Here is a 16,216-nt window from a genome sequence, read left to right as displayed (position 1 = left end):
TGGGGTACATTATACTAGTATATATGAATATGGGGTATACTATACTAATATATATGGCTATAAGGGTGCATTATACTGCTATATATGACTATGATGTACATTATACTGCTATATATGACTATGGGGGTACATTATACTGCTGTATATGACTGAAGTGCAATATAGTGCTACATATGACTATAGGGTGCATTTTACTACTATTTATGACTATGGTGGTGCATTATACTACTATTTATGACTATGGAGGTGCATTACACTACTATATATGACTATGGGGGTTGTATTATACTACTACGGATGACTATGAGGGTTGTATTATACTACTACGGATGACTATTGGGGTTCATTATACTACTATGGATGACTATAGGGGTGCATTATACTTCTGTATATGACTATGAAGGTATATTATACTACTATATATGACTATTTGGGTGCATTATACTACTATATATGACTATAGGGGTGCATTATACTGATATGATAGTGGGGTGCATACTACTATGGATGACTCTGGGGTGCATTATACTACTATATATGACTATGGGGTACATTATACTACTATAAATGACTATGGGGTGCTTTATACTACCATATATGACTATGGGGGTGCATTATACTGATATGACAGTGGGGTGCATACTACTATGGATGACTCTGGGGTACATTATACTACTACATATGACTATGTGGGTGCATTATACTACTATATATGACTATGGGGGTGCATTATACTGATATGACAATGGGTTCCATACTACTATGGATGACTCTGGAGTACATTATACTACTATATATGACTATGGGGGTACATTATACTACTATAAATGACTATGGGGTGCTTTATACTACTATATATGACTATGGGGTGCTTTATACTACTATATATGACTATGGGGTGCATTACACTACTGTATATGACTATGGAGTGCATTATACTAGTGTATATGACTATGGGGGTGCAGTATACTATTATATATGACTATGGGGTACATTATACAGCTATATATGACCAGGAGGTGCAATATACTGCTATATATGACTATGGGGTGCTTTATACTACTATATAAACTATATGGGGTACATTATACTGCCTTATATGATTACTGCTTTATGTGACGATGGGGGTGCATTATACTACTATATATGACTATGGGGGTGCATTATACTGATATATATTATGATGGGGTGCATTATACTACTATGTATGACTGTGGAGGTGCTTTATACTTTATGGAAAACTATGGGGTGCATTATACTACATGTATGACTAAGAGCTGTGCATTATACTTTATGGATGACTATGGGCTGTGCAGTATATTATATGGAGGAGAATGGGATGCATTATACTATATGGAGGACTATGGGATGCATTATACTATAGGAAGGACTATGGGGAGTGCGTTATACATCTGCTCTGGAGTCCCATGACTCGAATGTACACCCCTGGTGAGTATAATGGCTTATTTTTTTTTATACAATAAGGAACAGCGGCAGAATGGGGGACATATTCGGGATACATATATTCAGACTCTAGTTATGCCACTGGGCATAAGACACATGAAATCATTGTAAGTTCAATTAATATTCGGGGTCTGGAGTCATAAATTGGACTGGTTGGCGTTTAAGTTGGTTAACCATTTAGTTTCCAGGTTATCCTTTAAGTTGGATTTGTAAGTTGGGTATGGCTGAGCTGAGCAAAACCAGTGTAAGTCCAGCTGCTCCTCCTGGTCTGGTGTCATAGGATGGACGGCTCAGCATTTAAGTTGATAAACATCTACATTTCAGTTTACTCTCCTTGTTGGAGGTGCAAGCTGGACATGGCTGCAACAAGCTGAATAAAACCACTGTAAGTCCAGTTAAGGCTCCTAGTTGGAAGAGATGGCCTTGTGGACACAAAGTGATTAAACTGTCAATGTCCCAATCCACCCTCCTGGTATGGAGTGGTAAGATGAGCTTGATGGTGTCATGTTGGGCGGCACTACAGTGGAGAAAATAAGTATTTGATACACTGCCGATTTTGCAAGTTTTCCCACCTACAAAGAGTGTAGAGGTCTGTCATTTTTATCGGAGGTCACTTCATCTGTGAGAGAGAAAATCTAAAAATAAAAAAACAGAAAATCACATTGTATGATTTTTAAATAATTAAATTGCATTTTATTGCATGAAATAAGTATTTGATCAGCTACCAACCAGCAAGAAATCTGGCTCTCACAGACCTGTTAGTTTTTCTTTAAGAAGCCTCCTACTCTGCACTCATTACCTGTATTAATTGCACTTGTTTGAACTTATTACCTGTATAAAAGACACAAGGCTGGGATGGGCTACAGGACAATAAGCAAGCAGCTTCACGAGACGGCAACAACTGTTGGCGCAATTATTAGAAAATGGAAGAAACACAAGATGACTAAGTCTTCCTCGGTCTGGGGCTCCATGCAAGATCTCGCCTTGTGGGGTAAGGATGATTCTGAGAAACGTCAGGAATCAGCCCAGAACTGCATGGGAGGACCTGGTCAATGACCTAAAGAGAGCTGGCACCACAGTCTCAAACATTACCATTAGTTACACACTACGCTATCATGGACTAAAATCCTGCAGGGCACACAAGGTCCCGTGCTCACCCCAGCACATATCCAGGCCTGTTTGAAGTTGCCAATAACCATCTGGATGATCCAGAGGAGGCATGGGAGAAGGTCATGTGGTCAGATGAGATCAAAATAGAACTTTTTGGTGTCCACTCCACTCCCCTTTTTGGAGGAAGAAGAAGGATGAGTACAACCCCAAGAACACTCTCCAAACCATGAAGCATGGCGGGGGAAACCTCATACTTTGGAGGTGCTTTTTTTTGCAAAGGGGACAGGACGACTGCAATGTATTGAAGGGAGGATGGATGGGGTCATGTATCGCAAGATTTAAGCCAACAACTTCCTTCCCTCAGTATGTACATTGAAGATGGGCTATGGTTGGGTCTTCCAGCACGACAATGATCCGAAACACACAGCCAGGGCAACCTAAGGCGTGGCTCCATAAGAAGCATTTCAAGGTCCTGTAGTGGTCTAGCCAGTCTCCAGACCTGAACCCAGTAGAAAATCTTTGGAGGGAGCTGAAACTCAATATTGCCCAGCAACAGCCCCGAAACTTGAAAGATCTGGAGAAGATCCGTATGGAGGAGAGGGCCAAAATCCCTGCTTTATTGTGTGCAAACTTGGTCAAGAACTACAGGAAATATCTGACCTCTGTAATTGCAAACAAAGGTTTCTGTACCAAATATTAAATTCTATTTTTCTATTGGATCAAATACTTATTTCATGCAATAAAATGCAAATTAATTATGTAAAAATCATACAATGTGATTTTTCTGGATTTTATTTTTAAACTCGGTCTCTCACAGGTGAAGTGTACCTACGATAAAAATTACAGACCTCTCCATTCATTGTAGGTGGGAAAACCTGCAAAATCGTCAGTGCATTAAATCCTTCTTTTCCCCACTGTATACCAGTCTGCCCTCCTAATGGAAGTTGGATCTGGATCCGCCAGTGTGGGGCTGATAAACCATCAATAGCCCAGTCTATCCTCCTAACTGGAGGAGCATGATGGACGGAGTTATACCGCTTCTAGTGACAATATTCCGAGACCAGCAGATCCTCTTGGTTGAAGTTGGAAAATGGACATATTAGAAATGAAGTCGGTGGAGCCATTCTACCCAATAAGTATTTCAGGATTGAAGTCCTAAAATTGGTAGATTGAACTAAGTGGTGAGTTGGTTAAATATCCGGTCAATGCGCTTTTTGGGTGATTAAAACGGCAATTCTGCAATAAATCTACAAGGGGAGGAATTGATGGATGAGATAAAATGTCCACTTACCTGTCAGACTCCTGGAGCAGAGGAGTAACCTCTCCGCTAGTCAAGACGAATGCCTTCTCACTGCGTTTCTTCAGACGACTTAACGTTCCGCCCTATGGGACAAAGCAAAAAAAAAAAAGATTGGTGAAGTCTGATTGAAATAAGGTCCTAAATATTCTGCTTTCTGGATCCCCTTTGGCATTCTGGGATGCTCAATCTACACTTGATAGCAAAAAGTGGGGTAGATATTTTTGAACCATTAGGTGGTCATTGAGACTGGAAGGGTTTCTTACTGTCCAGACCTTCGCCTTAGGGGGTCCTTACTTCACTGGAAAATATCAACAATATTGTGTTTGTGATCCAATCCATTCTCCATCTTCTCAATTGTGTGAGTCAGCCGGCATATATTGGACTGCACTCGGGTGACATCTGAGTGCAGTCCGATGTTTTTCACGTATCCATAGACTTTTATGGGCGCGTCGTCTGATATACTCTGCCAATTGCAGCATGCAGCAATTTTTTTCTCATGCCGACTTGGCATGAGAAAATAAACACTAGTTGGCACTGCCCCATAGTATAACATTGGAGTGAGTGCTATACTCATCCGAGTTATATGCCGGCTACTCACCAGTGTCAGCCATCCCTAAAGGCATCACCTTGACAATCACAGCAATAAACACATGACACAGACGTGTTGGCTCTGATTTTTTGGGGGGCAAAATGGTGCAGTGCTGAACTTCACCACAAACACCCCCAGCTACATGATGTGTAAACAGGACCCCAAGATTGTGTGAAGAGACGCTTACCTGGACCAGTCTCCTTCAAGCTGTCCGGGTTTAATGACATAAAATGATTCCGGTTTAGCAATGTGTCCATTCTATGTCATCTGTGATGTCATGGAATGTCGATGATGTCACGCGTGTTGTCATTAAAACTCTCACTGCTTTTTATGGATCCAGTTTACAACATCAACAACAAATTAACTCAATAAAAAGACAAAACCCCGACCTCATTGTATAATTCTATGACGCACATTGAAAAGGAGCCTTTTATTTTATCTATATTACCTACTGCTCTATGTACTAAAATAACCCCCAGGACCCCATACTGCCATTCCTGACCCCAGTAACCTACAACTCCAATGTCCCCCCCGAATCCAACAGGAACAAAAGAGCTGACAACAGAGAATGATGGCATTTGCCACTAAATTTCTGTTACAAAGTGCTGTAATTCTACCACGTCAATGGCAAAACCATCCAAAAATGGAGCCCCATAAAGATGTCCCAACTTGAGCCCCCCCTATCTACATGCCTTACTAGAGCATAGGGGGGACATAGAGGGCGAGCTCCATTGTAGTCTTCCGTAGTGGGGGGCCAGTGCAAAGAGCTGGAAGACCCCCAACAAATATGGATCATCACATTCTCATCCTCCTGCTATAGGGGGCATGTAAAACGCTGCTTCCCCAGCAATATAGCAGCTCATTGCTGGGGGTTTAGCTGCCATACTTGTTAATATCAGCAGATCATCAGTGACTCCTCATTTAGGTAAGGGGTGGTCCTGAAAATGTCTTATTACAGAGTGTTTCTGGCCATCCATGATAAATCCGGGGGATACGCTATAAGTATACCAAAGCTTAAAAGTAATGTGCTCCCTACCTGGACTCGTCCCCTTCCAGCTGTCAGATCCTAGTGACACAAGATGGCTCTGGTGCAGAGCTTCATACATTCTACTCCAACTGTCATGTCTATGATGTCATGTGCATTGTGATGTCATCAGAGCTCTCACTGTTATTTCACATTTACAACCACAAGAAAAAGTTGATTTTAATTGTTTAAAAAAACAAAACTAAAAAACATTGCGGGTAATTGCAGCCTGTGATTATTTTACACACTATCATTAATATTTGGGGGGATTAGTCATGTCCTTCGCCTTCCCCTCCTGCACTGCACTTGATATGTTGTATATTATAATAATGGACAATCCTCAAGCCCTGCTTGTACAATATGTAATATATATATATACTAGATGGAGGCCCGATGCTATGGCATCGGGAGGGCAGTAATGTCACGATGGGGACAGGCTTTGCAGCGCTGAGAATCTCTCCCCCCCCCATGTGCTTACCCACCTATCCACTCTCTCTCTCCCCCATCTGCAGTCTTCTCCTCTCATGTGATCTCTTCTTTGACCAGTCTACCCCATGTGCTCTCCCCCTTGTCTGCTGTCTCTCTCCTTCCTGTGCTGTGTTCTCCCCTCCTGTGTTCTCTCGTTTGAGCTGTCTCCCCCTGTACTCTGTCTCTCCCCCCCGTGCGCTTCCTATCTCCCGCATCTGCTGTCTTCTCCTCTCATGTGATCTCTTCTTTGACCTGTCTACCCCATGTGCTCTCCCCCTAGTCTGCTGTCTCTCTCCTTCTGGTGCTGTGTTCTCCCCTCATGTGTTCTCTCGTTTGAGCTGTCTCCCCCCCTGTGCTCTGTCTCTCTCCCCCTGTGCGCTTCCTCTCTCCCCCATCTGCTGTCTTCTCCTCTCATGTGATCTCTTCTTTGACCTGTCTAACCCATGTGCTCTCCCCCTAGTCTGCTGTCTCTCTCCTTCCTCTGCTGTGTTCTCCCCTCATGTGTTCTCTCGTTTGAGCTGTCTCCCCCCCTGTGCTCTGTCTCTCCCCCCCTGTGCGCTTCCTCTCTCCCCCATCTGCTGTCTTCTCCTCTCATGTGATCTCTTCTTTGACCTGTCTACCCCATGTGCTCTCCCCCTTGTCTGCTGTCTCTCCCCTTCCGGTGCTGTGTTCTCCCCTCATTTGTTCTCTCGTTTGAGCTGTCTCCCCCCCTGTGCTCTGTCTCTCTCCCCCTGTGCGCTTCCTCTCTTCCCCATCTGCTGTCTTCTCCTCTCATGTGATCTCTTCTTTGACCTGTCTACCCCATGTGCTCTCCCCCTTGTCTGCTGTCTCTCTCCTTCCTGTGCTGTGTTCTCCCCTCATTTGTTCTCTCGTTTGAGCTGTCTCCCCCCCTGTGCTCTGTCTCTCTCCCCCTGTGCGCTTCCTCTCTTCCCCATCTGCTGTCTTCTCCTCTCATGTGATCTCTTCTTTGACCTGTCTACCCCATGTGCTCTCCCCCTTGTCTGCTGTCTCTCTCCTTCCTGTGCTGTGTTCTCCCCTCATGTGTTCTCTCGTTTGGGCTGTCTCCCCCCCTGTGCTCTATCTCTCTCCCCCTGTGCGCTTTCTCTCTCCCCCATCTGCTGTCTTCTCCTCTCATGTGATCTCTTCTTTGACCTGTCTACCCCATGTGCTCTCCCCCTTGTCTGCTCTCTCTCTCCACCCCTGTGCTGTTGACTCGCCCTCCCTGAGCAGTGGGGTTACTCGGAGCCGGGCCTTGCAGGTGTTGCGGGGATGCAGTCGTTGCCTCGACCCGGTCCGTGCCCATGGCTGTCACATGAAAAATGGGCTTTTTGGATGAGTGGTTGTTCGACTACGCCACCTATGGTTTCTGGTGAAGGCCACCAGCGCTGCGACAGTCCTCTGAGGCTGGAGTTCTGGCAGCTTGGTTGGTACTACTCCCCACAGGCGGAGTAGGCCTCAGGGCAGTGATTGTTGAACTGTGTGGAGGTATGGTGGGTGCAGTGCCACGCAGGAATAAACAAGCGGAGGCGGTGAATGAAGTCATCCGAGTCTTTACTCACTTTAGATGAACTTTCAGCCGCAAAGCTACTCTCTGCTACACACGGTGTACTGCGGCCACCAGAAAGGGGGTTCAGCACTTCCCAGGTAGATCAGGAGCACCTGTCAAGACCCCGCTGGTGTGTTCCTCTCCTTCTTATCTCCTCCCGCTTGTGTTCCTCCCTGGGATCCACTAAGCCGCCGGGCTTTTCCAACAGTGACATGAAGTACACAGTCAGATATCGGGGGCCGGTCACCCCTCTTGCAGCAGGAGTCCCTCTGACTAGGCCAGAGTAAAGAATACAAGTGGCGACTCCACTCCGTCCGTATCCCCCTGGGATCCTTTTGCCTGTGGAGCCTATCTCCTCCGCTCCCCTCCAAGGCCTTCTTAGAACAGGACCCTGACCGGGCAGAGACACTTGTTAACTCTAACCCGCTCCTCGTCTCAAGGCCAGAGAATGAGGACCGCGAATCTTCCGCCAGCTACAGACTGTTGCTGGACCCTGACAGAAGACCCACAATCAAAGACCTTGAACTAAAGATGGCCAACTAATTTATATGATTCTGTAAGTGCTTCCTGTAAGTGTTTCCTCCACCCTCACCCACTACTTGGTTCCCCCTATCTTTGGTCCCCCCCCATCTCCTCTATCCCGGGCCGGGGCAGCACCCTGGTGCATTTAGGCCCCCTACAGGACAGGAGTGGTGTAGTGTTGAGTGTGAAGTGGGGTCCTGAGTGATGCTCCATCCTTACCTGGGAGAGGAGATACCACACCTCTGGGTGAGGTGCAGTACCCCTGTGGCGACTGAACCCTCAGGGGCGCCACACTGTCTTCTCCCCTCATGAGTTTTCTCGTTTGTGCTGTCTCCCCGTGCAGTAAATCAGATTGCCGCCATCTTTGTGCAGGCAGATAGCGGCGGTCACATTAAAACTGCGAATGTGCTCCTCCTGTACAAAGATGGCGGCAGTCAGTGAAGCATTCGGCTGATCCCGGCGGCGGCGTGTTTGCGACAGTGTTCCGCTGGTGGTACCACGCAAGAGGCTGCGTACGGCGTATACAGTGTGTGTGTGGTGCGTATGGCGTATACAGAGTGTGTGCGTGTGGGGTGGTGCGTACGGCATATACAGTGTGTGTGGTATGTATAGCGTATACAGAGTGTGTGTGGTGGTGTGTACGGCGTATATAGAGTGTGTGTGGTGTGTATGGCGTATATAGAGTCTGTGTGGTGTGTATAGCGTATACAGAGTGTGTGTGGTGGTGTGTATGGCGTTTATAGAGTGTGTGTGGTGGTGCGTACGGCGTATACAGTGTATGTGGCATGTACGAAGTATACAGTGTGTGTGTGTGGTGCGTACAGTGTATACAGTGTTTGTTTCGTACGGCGTATAGAGTGTGTGTGTGTGGTGGTGCATACAGCGTATACAGTGTGTGTGTGGGGGGGTGCATATTGCGTATACAGTGTGTGTGGGGGGTGCGTATGGCGTATACAGAGTGTGTGTGTGTGGTGGTGCATACAGCGTATACAGTGTGTGTGTGGGGGGGTGCATACTGCGTATACAGTGTGTGTGGGGGGGTGCGTATGGGGTATACAGTGTGTGTGGTGTTGCATACGGCGTATACAGTGTGTGTGTGGTGCGTACGGCGTATACAGTGTGTGTGTGTGTACAGCGTATACAGTGTGTGTGTTTGGTATGTACAGCATATACAGTGTGTGGTGGTGTGTACGGCGTATACAGTGTGTGTGTGGTGCGTACAGCGTATACAGTGTGTGTGTGTGGTGCGTACGGCGTATACAGTGTGTGTGTGTGTGTGTGTGTGTGTGGTGCGTATGGCGTATACATTGTGTGTGTGTGTGTATGGTGTATACAGTGTGTGTGTGTGTGTGGTGCGTACGGCGTATACAGTGTGTGTGTGGTGGTGCATACGGCGTATACAGAGTGTGTGTGGTGGTGCGTACAGCGTATACAGAGTTTGTGTGGTGGTGCGAACGGCATATACAGAGTGTTTGTGTGGGGGGTGCATATGGCGTATATAGAGTGTGTGGTGTTGCATACGGAGTATACAGTGTGTGTGTGGGGGGGTGCGTACGGCGTATACAGTGTGTGTGGTGTTGCATATGGCGTATACAGTGTGTGGTGCGTACGGCGAATACAGTGTGTGTGTGTGTGTGGTGTGTACGGTGTATACAGTGTGTGTGTGTTGTGTATGGTGTATACAGTGTGTGTGTGTGTGTGTGTGGTGTGTACGGCGTATACAGTGTGTGTGTGGTGTGTACGGCGTATACAGTGTGTGTGGTGTGTACGGTGTATACAGTGTGTGTGTGTTGTGTATGGTGTATACAGTGTGTGTGTTGTGTATGGTGTATACAGTGTGTGGTGTGTATGGTGAATACAGTGTGTGTGTGTGTGTGGTGTGTACGGCGTATACAGTGTGTGTGTGTGTGGTGCGTACAGTGTATACAGTGTGTGTGTGTTGTGTATGGTGTATACAGTGTGTGTGTGTGTGGTGTGTACGGTGTATACAGTGTGTGTGTGGTGTGTACGGCGTACGGCGTATACAGTGTGTGTGTGGTGCGTACGGCGTATACAGTGTGTGTGTGGTGTGTACGGTGTATACAGTGTGTGTGTGTGTGTGTGTGTGTGTGGAGTGTACGGCGTATACAGTGTGTGTGTGTGTGGTGCGTACAGTGTATACAGTGTGTGTGTTGTGTATGGTGTATACAGTGTGTGTGTGTGTGTGTGGTATGTGCGGCATATACAGTGTGTGTGTGTGTGTGGTGTGTACGGCATATACAGTGTGTGTGTGTGGAGTGTATGGTGTATACAGTGTGTGTGTGTGTGTGGTGTGTACGGCGTATACAGTGTGTGTGCGGTGCGTACGGCGTATACAGTGTGTGTGTGTGGTGTGTACAGTGTATACAGTGTGTGTGGTGTGTACGGTGTATACAGTGTGTGTGTGTGTGTGGAGTGTACGGCGTATACAGTGTGTGTGTGTGGTGCGTACAGTGTATACAGTGTGTGTGTGTGTGGAGTGTACAGCGTATACAGTGTGTGTGTGTGGTGCGTACAGTGTATACAGTGTGTGTGTGTGGTGTGTATGGTGTATACAGTGTGTGTGGTGTGTACGGCGTATACAGTGTGTGTGTAGTGTGTACGGTGTATACAGTGTGTGTGTGTGTGTGTGTGTGTGGACTGTACGGCGTATACAGTGTGTGTGTGTGTGGTGCGTACAGTGTATACAGTGTGTGTGTGGTGTGTATGGTGTATACAGTGTGTGTGTGTGTGGTGTGTACGGCGTATACAGTGTGTGTGGTGTGTACGGCGTGTACAGTGTGTGGTGGTGTGTACGGCGTATACAGTGTGTGTGTGTGGTGTGTACGGCGTATACAGTGTGTGTGTGTGGTGTGTACGGTGTGTGTGTGTGTGTGGTGTGTACGGTGTATACAGTGTGTGTGTGTGGTGTGTACGGTGTATACAGTGTGTGTGTGTGGTGTGTACGGTGTATACAGTGTGTGTGTGGTGTGTATGGCGTATACAGAGTGTGTGTGGTGTGTACGGTGTATACAGTGTGTGTGTGTGGTGTGTACGGTGTGTGTGTGGTGTGTACGGTGTATACAGTGTGTGTGTGGTGTGTACGGTGTGTGTGTGTGTGTGGTGTGTATGGCGTATACAGAGTGTGTGTGGTGTGTACGGTGTATACAGTGTGTGTGTGGTGTGTATGGCGTATACAGAGTGTGTGTGGTGTGTACGGTGTATACAGTGTGTGTGTGTGGTGTGTACGGTGTGTGTGTGTGTGGTGTGTACGGTGTATACAGTGTGTGTGTGGTGTGTATGGCGTATACAGAGTGTGTGTGGTGTGTACGGTGTATACAGTGTGTGTGTGTGGTGTGTACGGTGTGTGTGTGTGTGGTGTGTACGGTGTATACAGTGTGTGTGTGGTGTGTAAGGTGTGTGGGTGTGTGGTGTGTACGGCGTATACAGTGTGTGTGTGTGGTGTGTACGGCATATACAGTGTGTGTGTGTGGAGTGTATGGTGTATACAGTGTGTGTGTGTGGTGTGTACGGTGTGTGTGTGTGTGGTGTGTATGGCGTATACCGTGTGTGGTGGTGTGTACGGCGTATACAGTGTGTGTGTGTGGTGTGTACGGCGTATACAGTGTGTGTGTGTGGTGTGTACGGTGTGTGTGTGTGTGGTGTGTACGGCGTATACAGTGTGTGGTGGTGTGTACGGCGTATACAGTGTGTGTGTGTGGTGTGTACGGCGTATACAGTGTGTGTGTGTGGTGTGTACGGCGTATACAGTGTGTGTGTGTGTGGTGTGTACGGTGTATACAGTGTGTGTGTGTGGTGTGTACGGTGTATACAGTGTGTGTGTGTGGTGTGTACGGTGTATACAGTGTGTGTGTGGTGTGTATGGCGTATACAGAGTGTGTGTGGTGTGTGTGTGTGTGGTGTGTACGGTGTATACAGTGTGTGTGTGGTGTGTACGGTGTGTGTGTGTGTGGTGTGTATGGCGTATACAGAGTGTGTGTGGTGTGTACGGCGTATACAGTGTGGGTGTGTGGTGTGTACGGTGTATACAGTGTGTGTGTGGTGTGTACGGTGTGTGTGTGTGTGGTGTGTATGGCGTATACAGAGTGTGTGTGGTGTGTACGGCGTATACAGTGTGGGTGTGTGGTGTGTACGGTGTGTGTGTGTGTGGTGTGTACGGCGTATACAGTGTGTGTGTGTGGTGTGTACGGCGTATACAGTGTGTGTGTGTGGTGTGTACGGTGTGTGTGTGTGTGGTGTGTACGGCGTATACAGTGTGTGGTGGTGTGTACGGCGTATAGTGTGTGTGTGTGGTGTGTACGGCGTATACAGTGTGTGTGTGTGGTGTGTACGGTGTGTGTGTGTGTGGTGTGTACGGCGTATACAGTGTGTGTGTGGTGTGTACGGCGTATACAGTGTGTGTGTGGTGTGTACGGTGTATACAGTGTGTGTGTGTGGTGTGTACGGTGTATACAGTGTGTGTGTGTGGTGTGTACGGTGTATACAGTGTGTGTGTGGTGTGTATGGCGTATACAGAGTGTGTGTGGTGTGTACGGTGTATACAGTGTGTGTGTGTGGTGTGTACGGTGTGTGTGTGTGTGGTGTGTATGGTGTATACAGTGTGTGTGTGGTGCGTACAGTGTATACAGTGTGTGTGGTGTGTATGGTGTATACAGTGTGTGTGTGTGTGTGGTGTGTACGGCGTATACAGTGTGTGTGTGTGTTGTGTACGGCGTATACAGTGTGTGTGTGGTGCGTACAGTGTATACAGTGTGTGTGTGTTGTGTATGGTGTATACAGTGTGTGGTGTGTATGGTGTATACAGTGTGTGTGTGTGTGTGTGGTGTGTACGGCATATGCAGTGTGTGTGTGGTGTGTACGGCGTATACAGTGTGTGTGTGGTGTGTACGGCGTATACAGTGTGTGTGTGGTGTGTACGGTGTATACAGTGTGTGTGTGGTGTGTACGGTGTATACAGTGTGTGTGTGGTGTGTACGGCGTATACAGTGTGTGTGTGGTGTGTACGGTGTATACAGTGTGTGTGTGGTGTGTACGGTGTATACAGTGTGTGTGTGGTGTGTACGGCGTATACAGTGTGTGTGTGGTGTGTACGGCGTATACAGTGTGTGTGTGGTGTGTACGGCGTATACAGTGTGTGTGTGGTGTGTATGGTGTATACAGTGTGTGTGGTGTGTACGGCGTATACAGTGTGTGTGTGGTGTGTACGGTGTATACAGTGTGTGTGTGTGGTGTGTACGGTGTATACAGTGTGTGTGTGGTGTGTATGGCGTATACAGAGTGTGTGTGGTGTGTACGGTGTATACAGTGTGTGTGTGTGGTGTGTACGGCGTATACAGTGTGTGTGGTGTGTACGGTGTATACAGTGTGTGTGTGGTGTGTATGGCGTATACAGTGTGTGTGTGGTGCGTACAGTGTATACAGTGTGTGTGTGGTGTGTACGCCGTATACAGTGTGTGTGTGTGGTGTGTACGGCGTATACAGTGTGTGTGTGTTGTGTACGCGTATACAGTGTGTGTGTGTTGTGTACGCGTATACAGTGTGTGTGGTGTGTACGGCGTATGCAGTGTGTGTGTGGTGTGTACGGCGTATACAGTGTGTGTGGTGGTGCGTACGCCGTATACAGTGTGTGTGTGGTGTGTACGGCGTATACAGTGTGTGTGTGGTGTGTACGGTGTATACAGTGTGTGTGTGGTGTGTACGGTGTATACAGTGTGTGTGGTGTGTACGGTGTATACAGTGTGTGTGTGGTGTGTACGGTGTATACAGTGTGTGTGTGTGGTGTGTATGGTGTATACAGTGTGTGTGTGTGGTGTGTATGGTGTATACAGTGTGTGTGTGTGGTGTGTATGGTGTATACAGTGTGTGTGTGGTGTGTACGGTGTATACAGTGTGTGTGTGTGGTGTGTACGGTGTATACAGTGTGTGTGTGTGGTGTGTATGGTGTATACAGTGTGTGTGTGTGGTGTGTATGGTGTATACAGTGTGTGTGTGTGTGGTGTGTATGGTGTATACAGTGTGTGTGTGGTGTGTACGGCGTATACAGTGTGTGTGTGGTGTGTATGGTGTATACAGTGTGTGTGTGGTGTGTACGGTGTATACAGTGTGTGTGTGTGGTGTGTATGGTGTATACAGTGTGTGTGTGGTGTGTATGGTGTATACAGTGTGTGTGTGTTGTGTACGGTGTATACAGTGTGTGTGTGGTGTGTATGGTGTATACAGTGTGTGTGTGGTGTGTATGGTGTATACAGTGTGTGTGTGTTGTGTACGGTGTATACAGTGTGTGTGGTGTGTACGGTGTATACAGTGTGTGTGTGGTGTGTATGGTGTATACAGTGTGTGTGTGTTGTGTACGGTGTATACAGTGTGTGTGGTGTGTATGGTGTATACAGTGTGTGTGTGGTGTGTACGGCGTATACAGTGTGTGTGTGGTGTGTATGGTGTATACAGTGTGTGTGTGGTGTGTACGGCGTATACAGTGTGTGTGTGGTGCGTACGGTGACGCGCCCAGGGGATGGGGATGACTCGGTACCCGGGCCTTTGCCTGGTTTTGGGGGTGTCGCGGTGGTCGCTCCCGTACCCTGGGGTCACTCTTGAAAAAGGGGATTGGAACTTGGATAGAAAATAAAAATAAAGTAAATAGCTCGTGACGCCACCTGTGGTACCTGGTAAGGATTAACAGCGCTGCTGCAGACCTTTGTACAATATGTCGCCTAGATCCTTCTTACTCAGGAAATGTGCAGGAAGAAGAAACCTTGTACGTCCGGCGCTGTCTATGTGCTGAGAGGAAGGATCGGGGGGACATTGTGCAGGAAATGGGGAGAAGCTTTTACCCCCCATGTAATCCCCACACTGACACTTACATAGAAAATACCGGACCCTTCTCCCCCACATACAATACGCAGATGACAATGGGACTGGATTTCTAGATTTCCTCTTCTTATCCGGGGTAATAAATCTTGAGGTCTGATATCACTATGGACGGATGCTTCACATCCTAAACATATGAGGAGATTATCCGACCCCTAAAACCAGGAAGGATCTGTACCAGGGCATGAAGGGTTAAGTCCGTACAGAACAATGTAGTAATTTTCAAATAATGAGACCCCGGTGATGACAGAATTAATGTCACAATAGTGATCACCAGTCATGACATACTCCACAGTCTTACTCCCATCATCCGCCCTGTACGGACACTACTCACCCCACACGATGCTCAGTGGCTCCTCCAGGCTGCTGTGATTCACCTTACAGGAGTATCTGTTGCCCTCTTTGGGGGTCACTTCCGCGCTGACCCTGATCTGATAGGTGCCGTCAGGATTGGGGAGGACGTGTGTGGTCTCAAATGGGGGAACCTCGTCCTCCCCATTCATCATCCACTTCACATCCACAGCTCGGGGGTGAAATCCGTACACCTGGCAGTGAAGCTTCATGGTGTCTCCTTTCTCCTGACCTGACACCTTCACCTGGGGCCGAACTGAGAGGGAAGAAGAGAGAAATGGAGTCCGTGCAGCACAGATCTGACCTGTCCTCCTCTTTGGTGGTCTGTACAATCAGCAGAGACCCCTGTACTTTCTATAAGGCTACGTTCACATGAGCAGATTTCCGGTCCATGTGCACAATATTGGCCCATGTAATCTGCACTGTAGTCATTTTCCAATTGTCTAAATGAAGTAAAAATAAAATCCTGCAGCGAGAAGCGGTCTGATGTCTCACGTGTGTGAGCTGGAGGAGCGCATAAGGTTGTAGATGATCAGCCCCATCCACAATCTGCAGACATGACGGCCTGTGTATCTAACCATTTGTCTGAATGTAGCCTTGCAGAGAAGGAACCTGGGAAGCGACTAATAATAAGAAATGTCTATTACTCGGCTGCTCCATTATGACCTGCAAGACGAGGAGCAGAACCGTCCAGTGATGTGTGATACTGTCCTCTTGTCTGCCACCAGATGGCGCCATGTTAGAACCTCTTTATGACAACACTGAGATCTGATATAAGAAAGAAGAGAAAAGACTCAGGATATACAACCATGCACACCCAATATTAGAAAAATGAAAAAATCTTTATTACATGATTACAGACTGACAACACAGAAAAATAAAAACAATTAAAAACAGACAAAGCATAGCAATATTCATAGGGGAGGAATAATGTAGTGTTCCAAAGTAATAAATCCC

General features: G+C 47.3%; 1 protein-coding gene across 1 annotated transcript; it reads right to left on the bottom strand.

Annotated features, from left to right (window-relative positions):
* Positions 1 to 1,692: 1,692 nt before the first annotated feature.
* On the bottom strand, positions 1,693 to 15,948 carry LOC141153326 (class II histocompatibility antigen, B-L beta chain-like). The gene is made up of 3 exons (XM_073638040.1): positions 15,243 to 15,948; positions 3,866 to 3,957; positions 1,693 to 2,099 (listed from the first exon to the last, which is right to left on the bottom strand). Exons 1-2 carry the CDS (start codon positions 15,469 to 15,471, stop codon positions 3,923 to 3,925), a joined length of 264 nt encoding a protein of 87 aa, XP_073494141.1. The 5' UTR covers positions 15,472 to 15,948; the 3' UTR covers positions 1,693 to 2,099; positions 3,866 to 3,922.
* Positions 15,949 to 16,216: the final 268 nt, after the last annotated feature.

Source organism: Phyllobates terribilis, unplaced genomic scaffold (assembly GCF_046119375.1).
Source record: "Phyllobates terribilis strain yellow unplaced genomic scaffold, ASM4611937v1 Scaffold_7__3_contigs__length_470593459, whole genome shotgun sequence".
In the NCBI taxonomy this organism is placed as follows: Eukaryota; Metazoa; Chordata; class Amphibia; order Anura; family Dendrobatidae; genus Phyllobates; species Phyllobates terribilis.
This window is presented reverse-complemented; position numbering and strand designations above follow the sequence as displayed.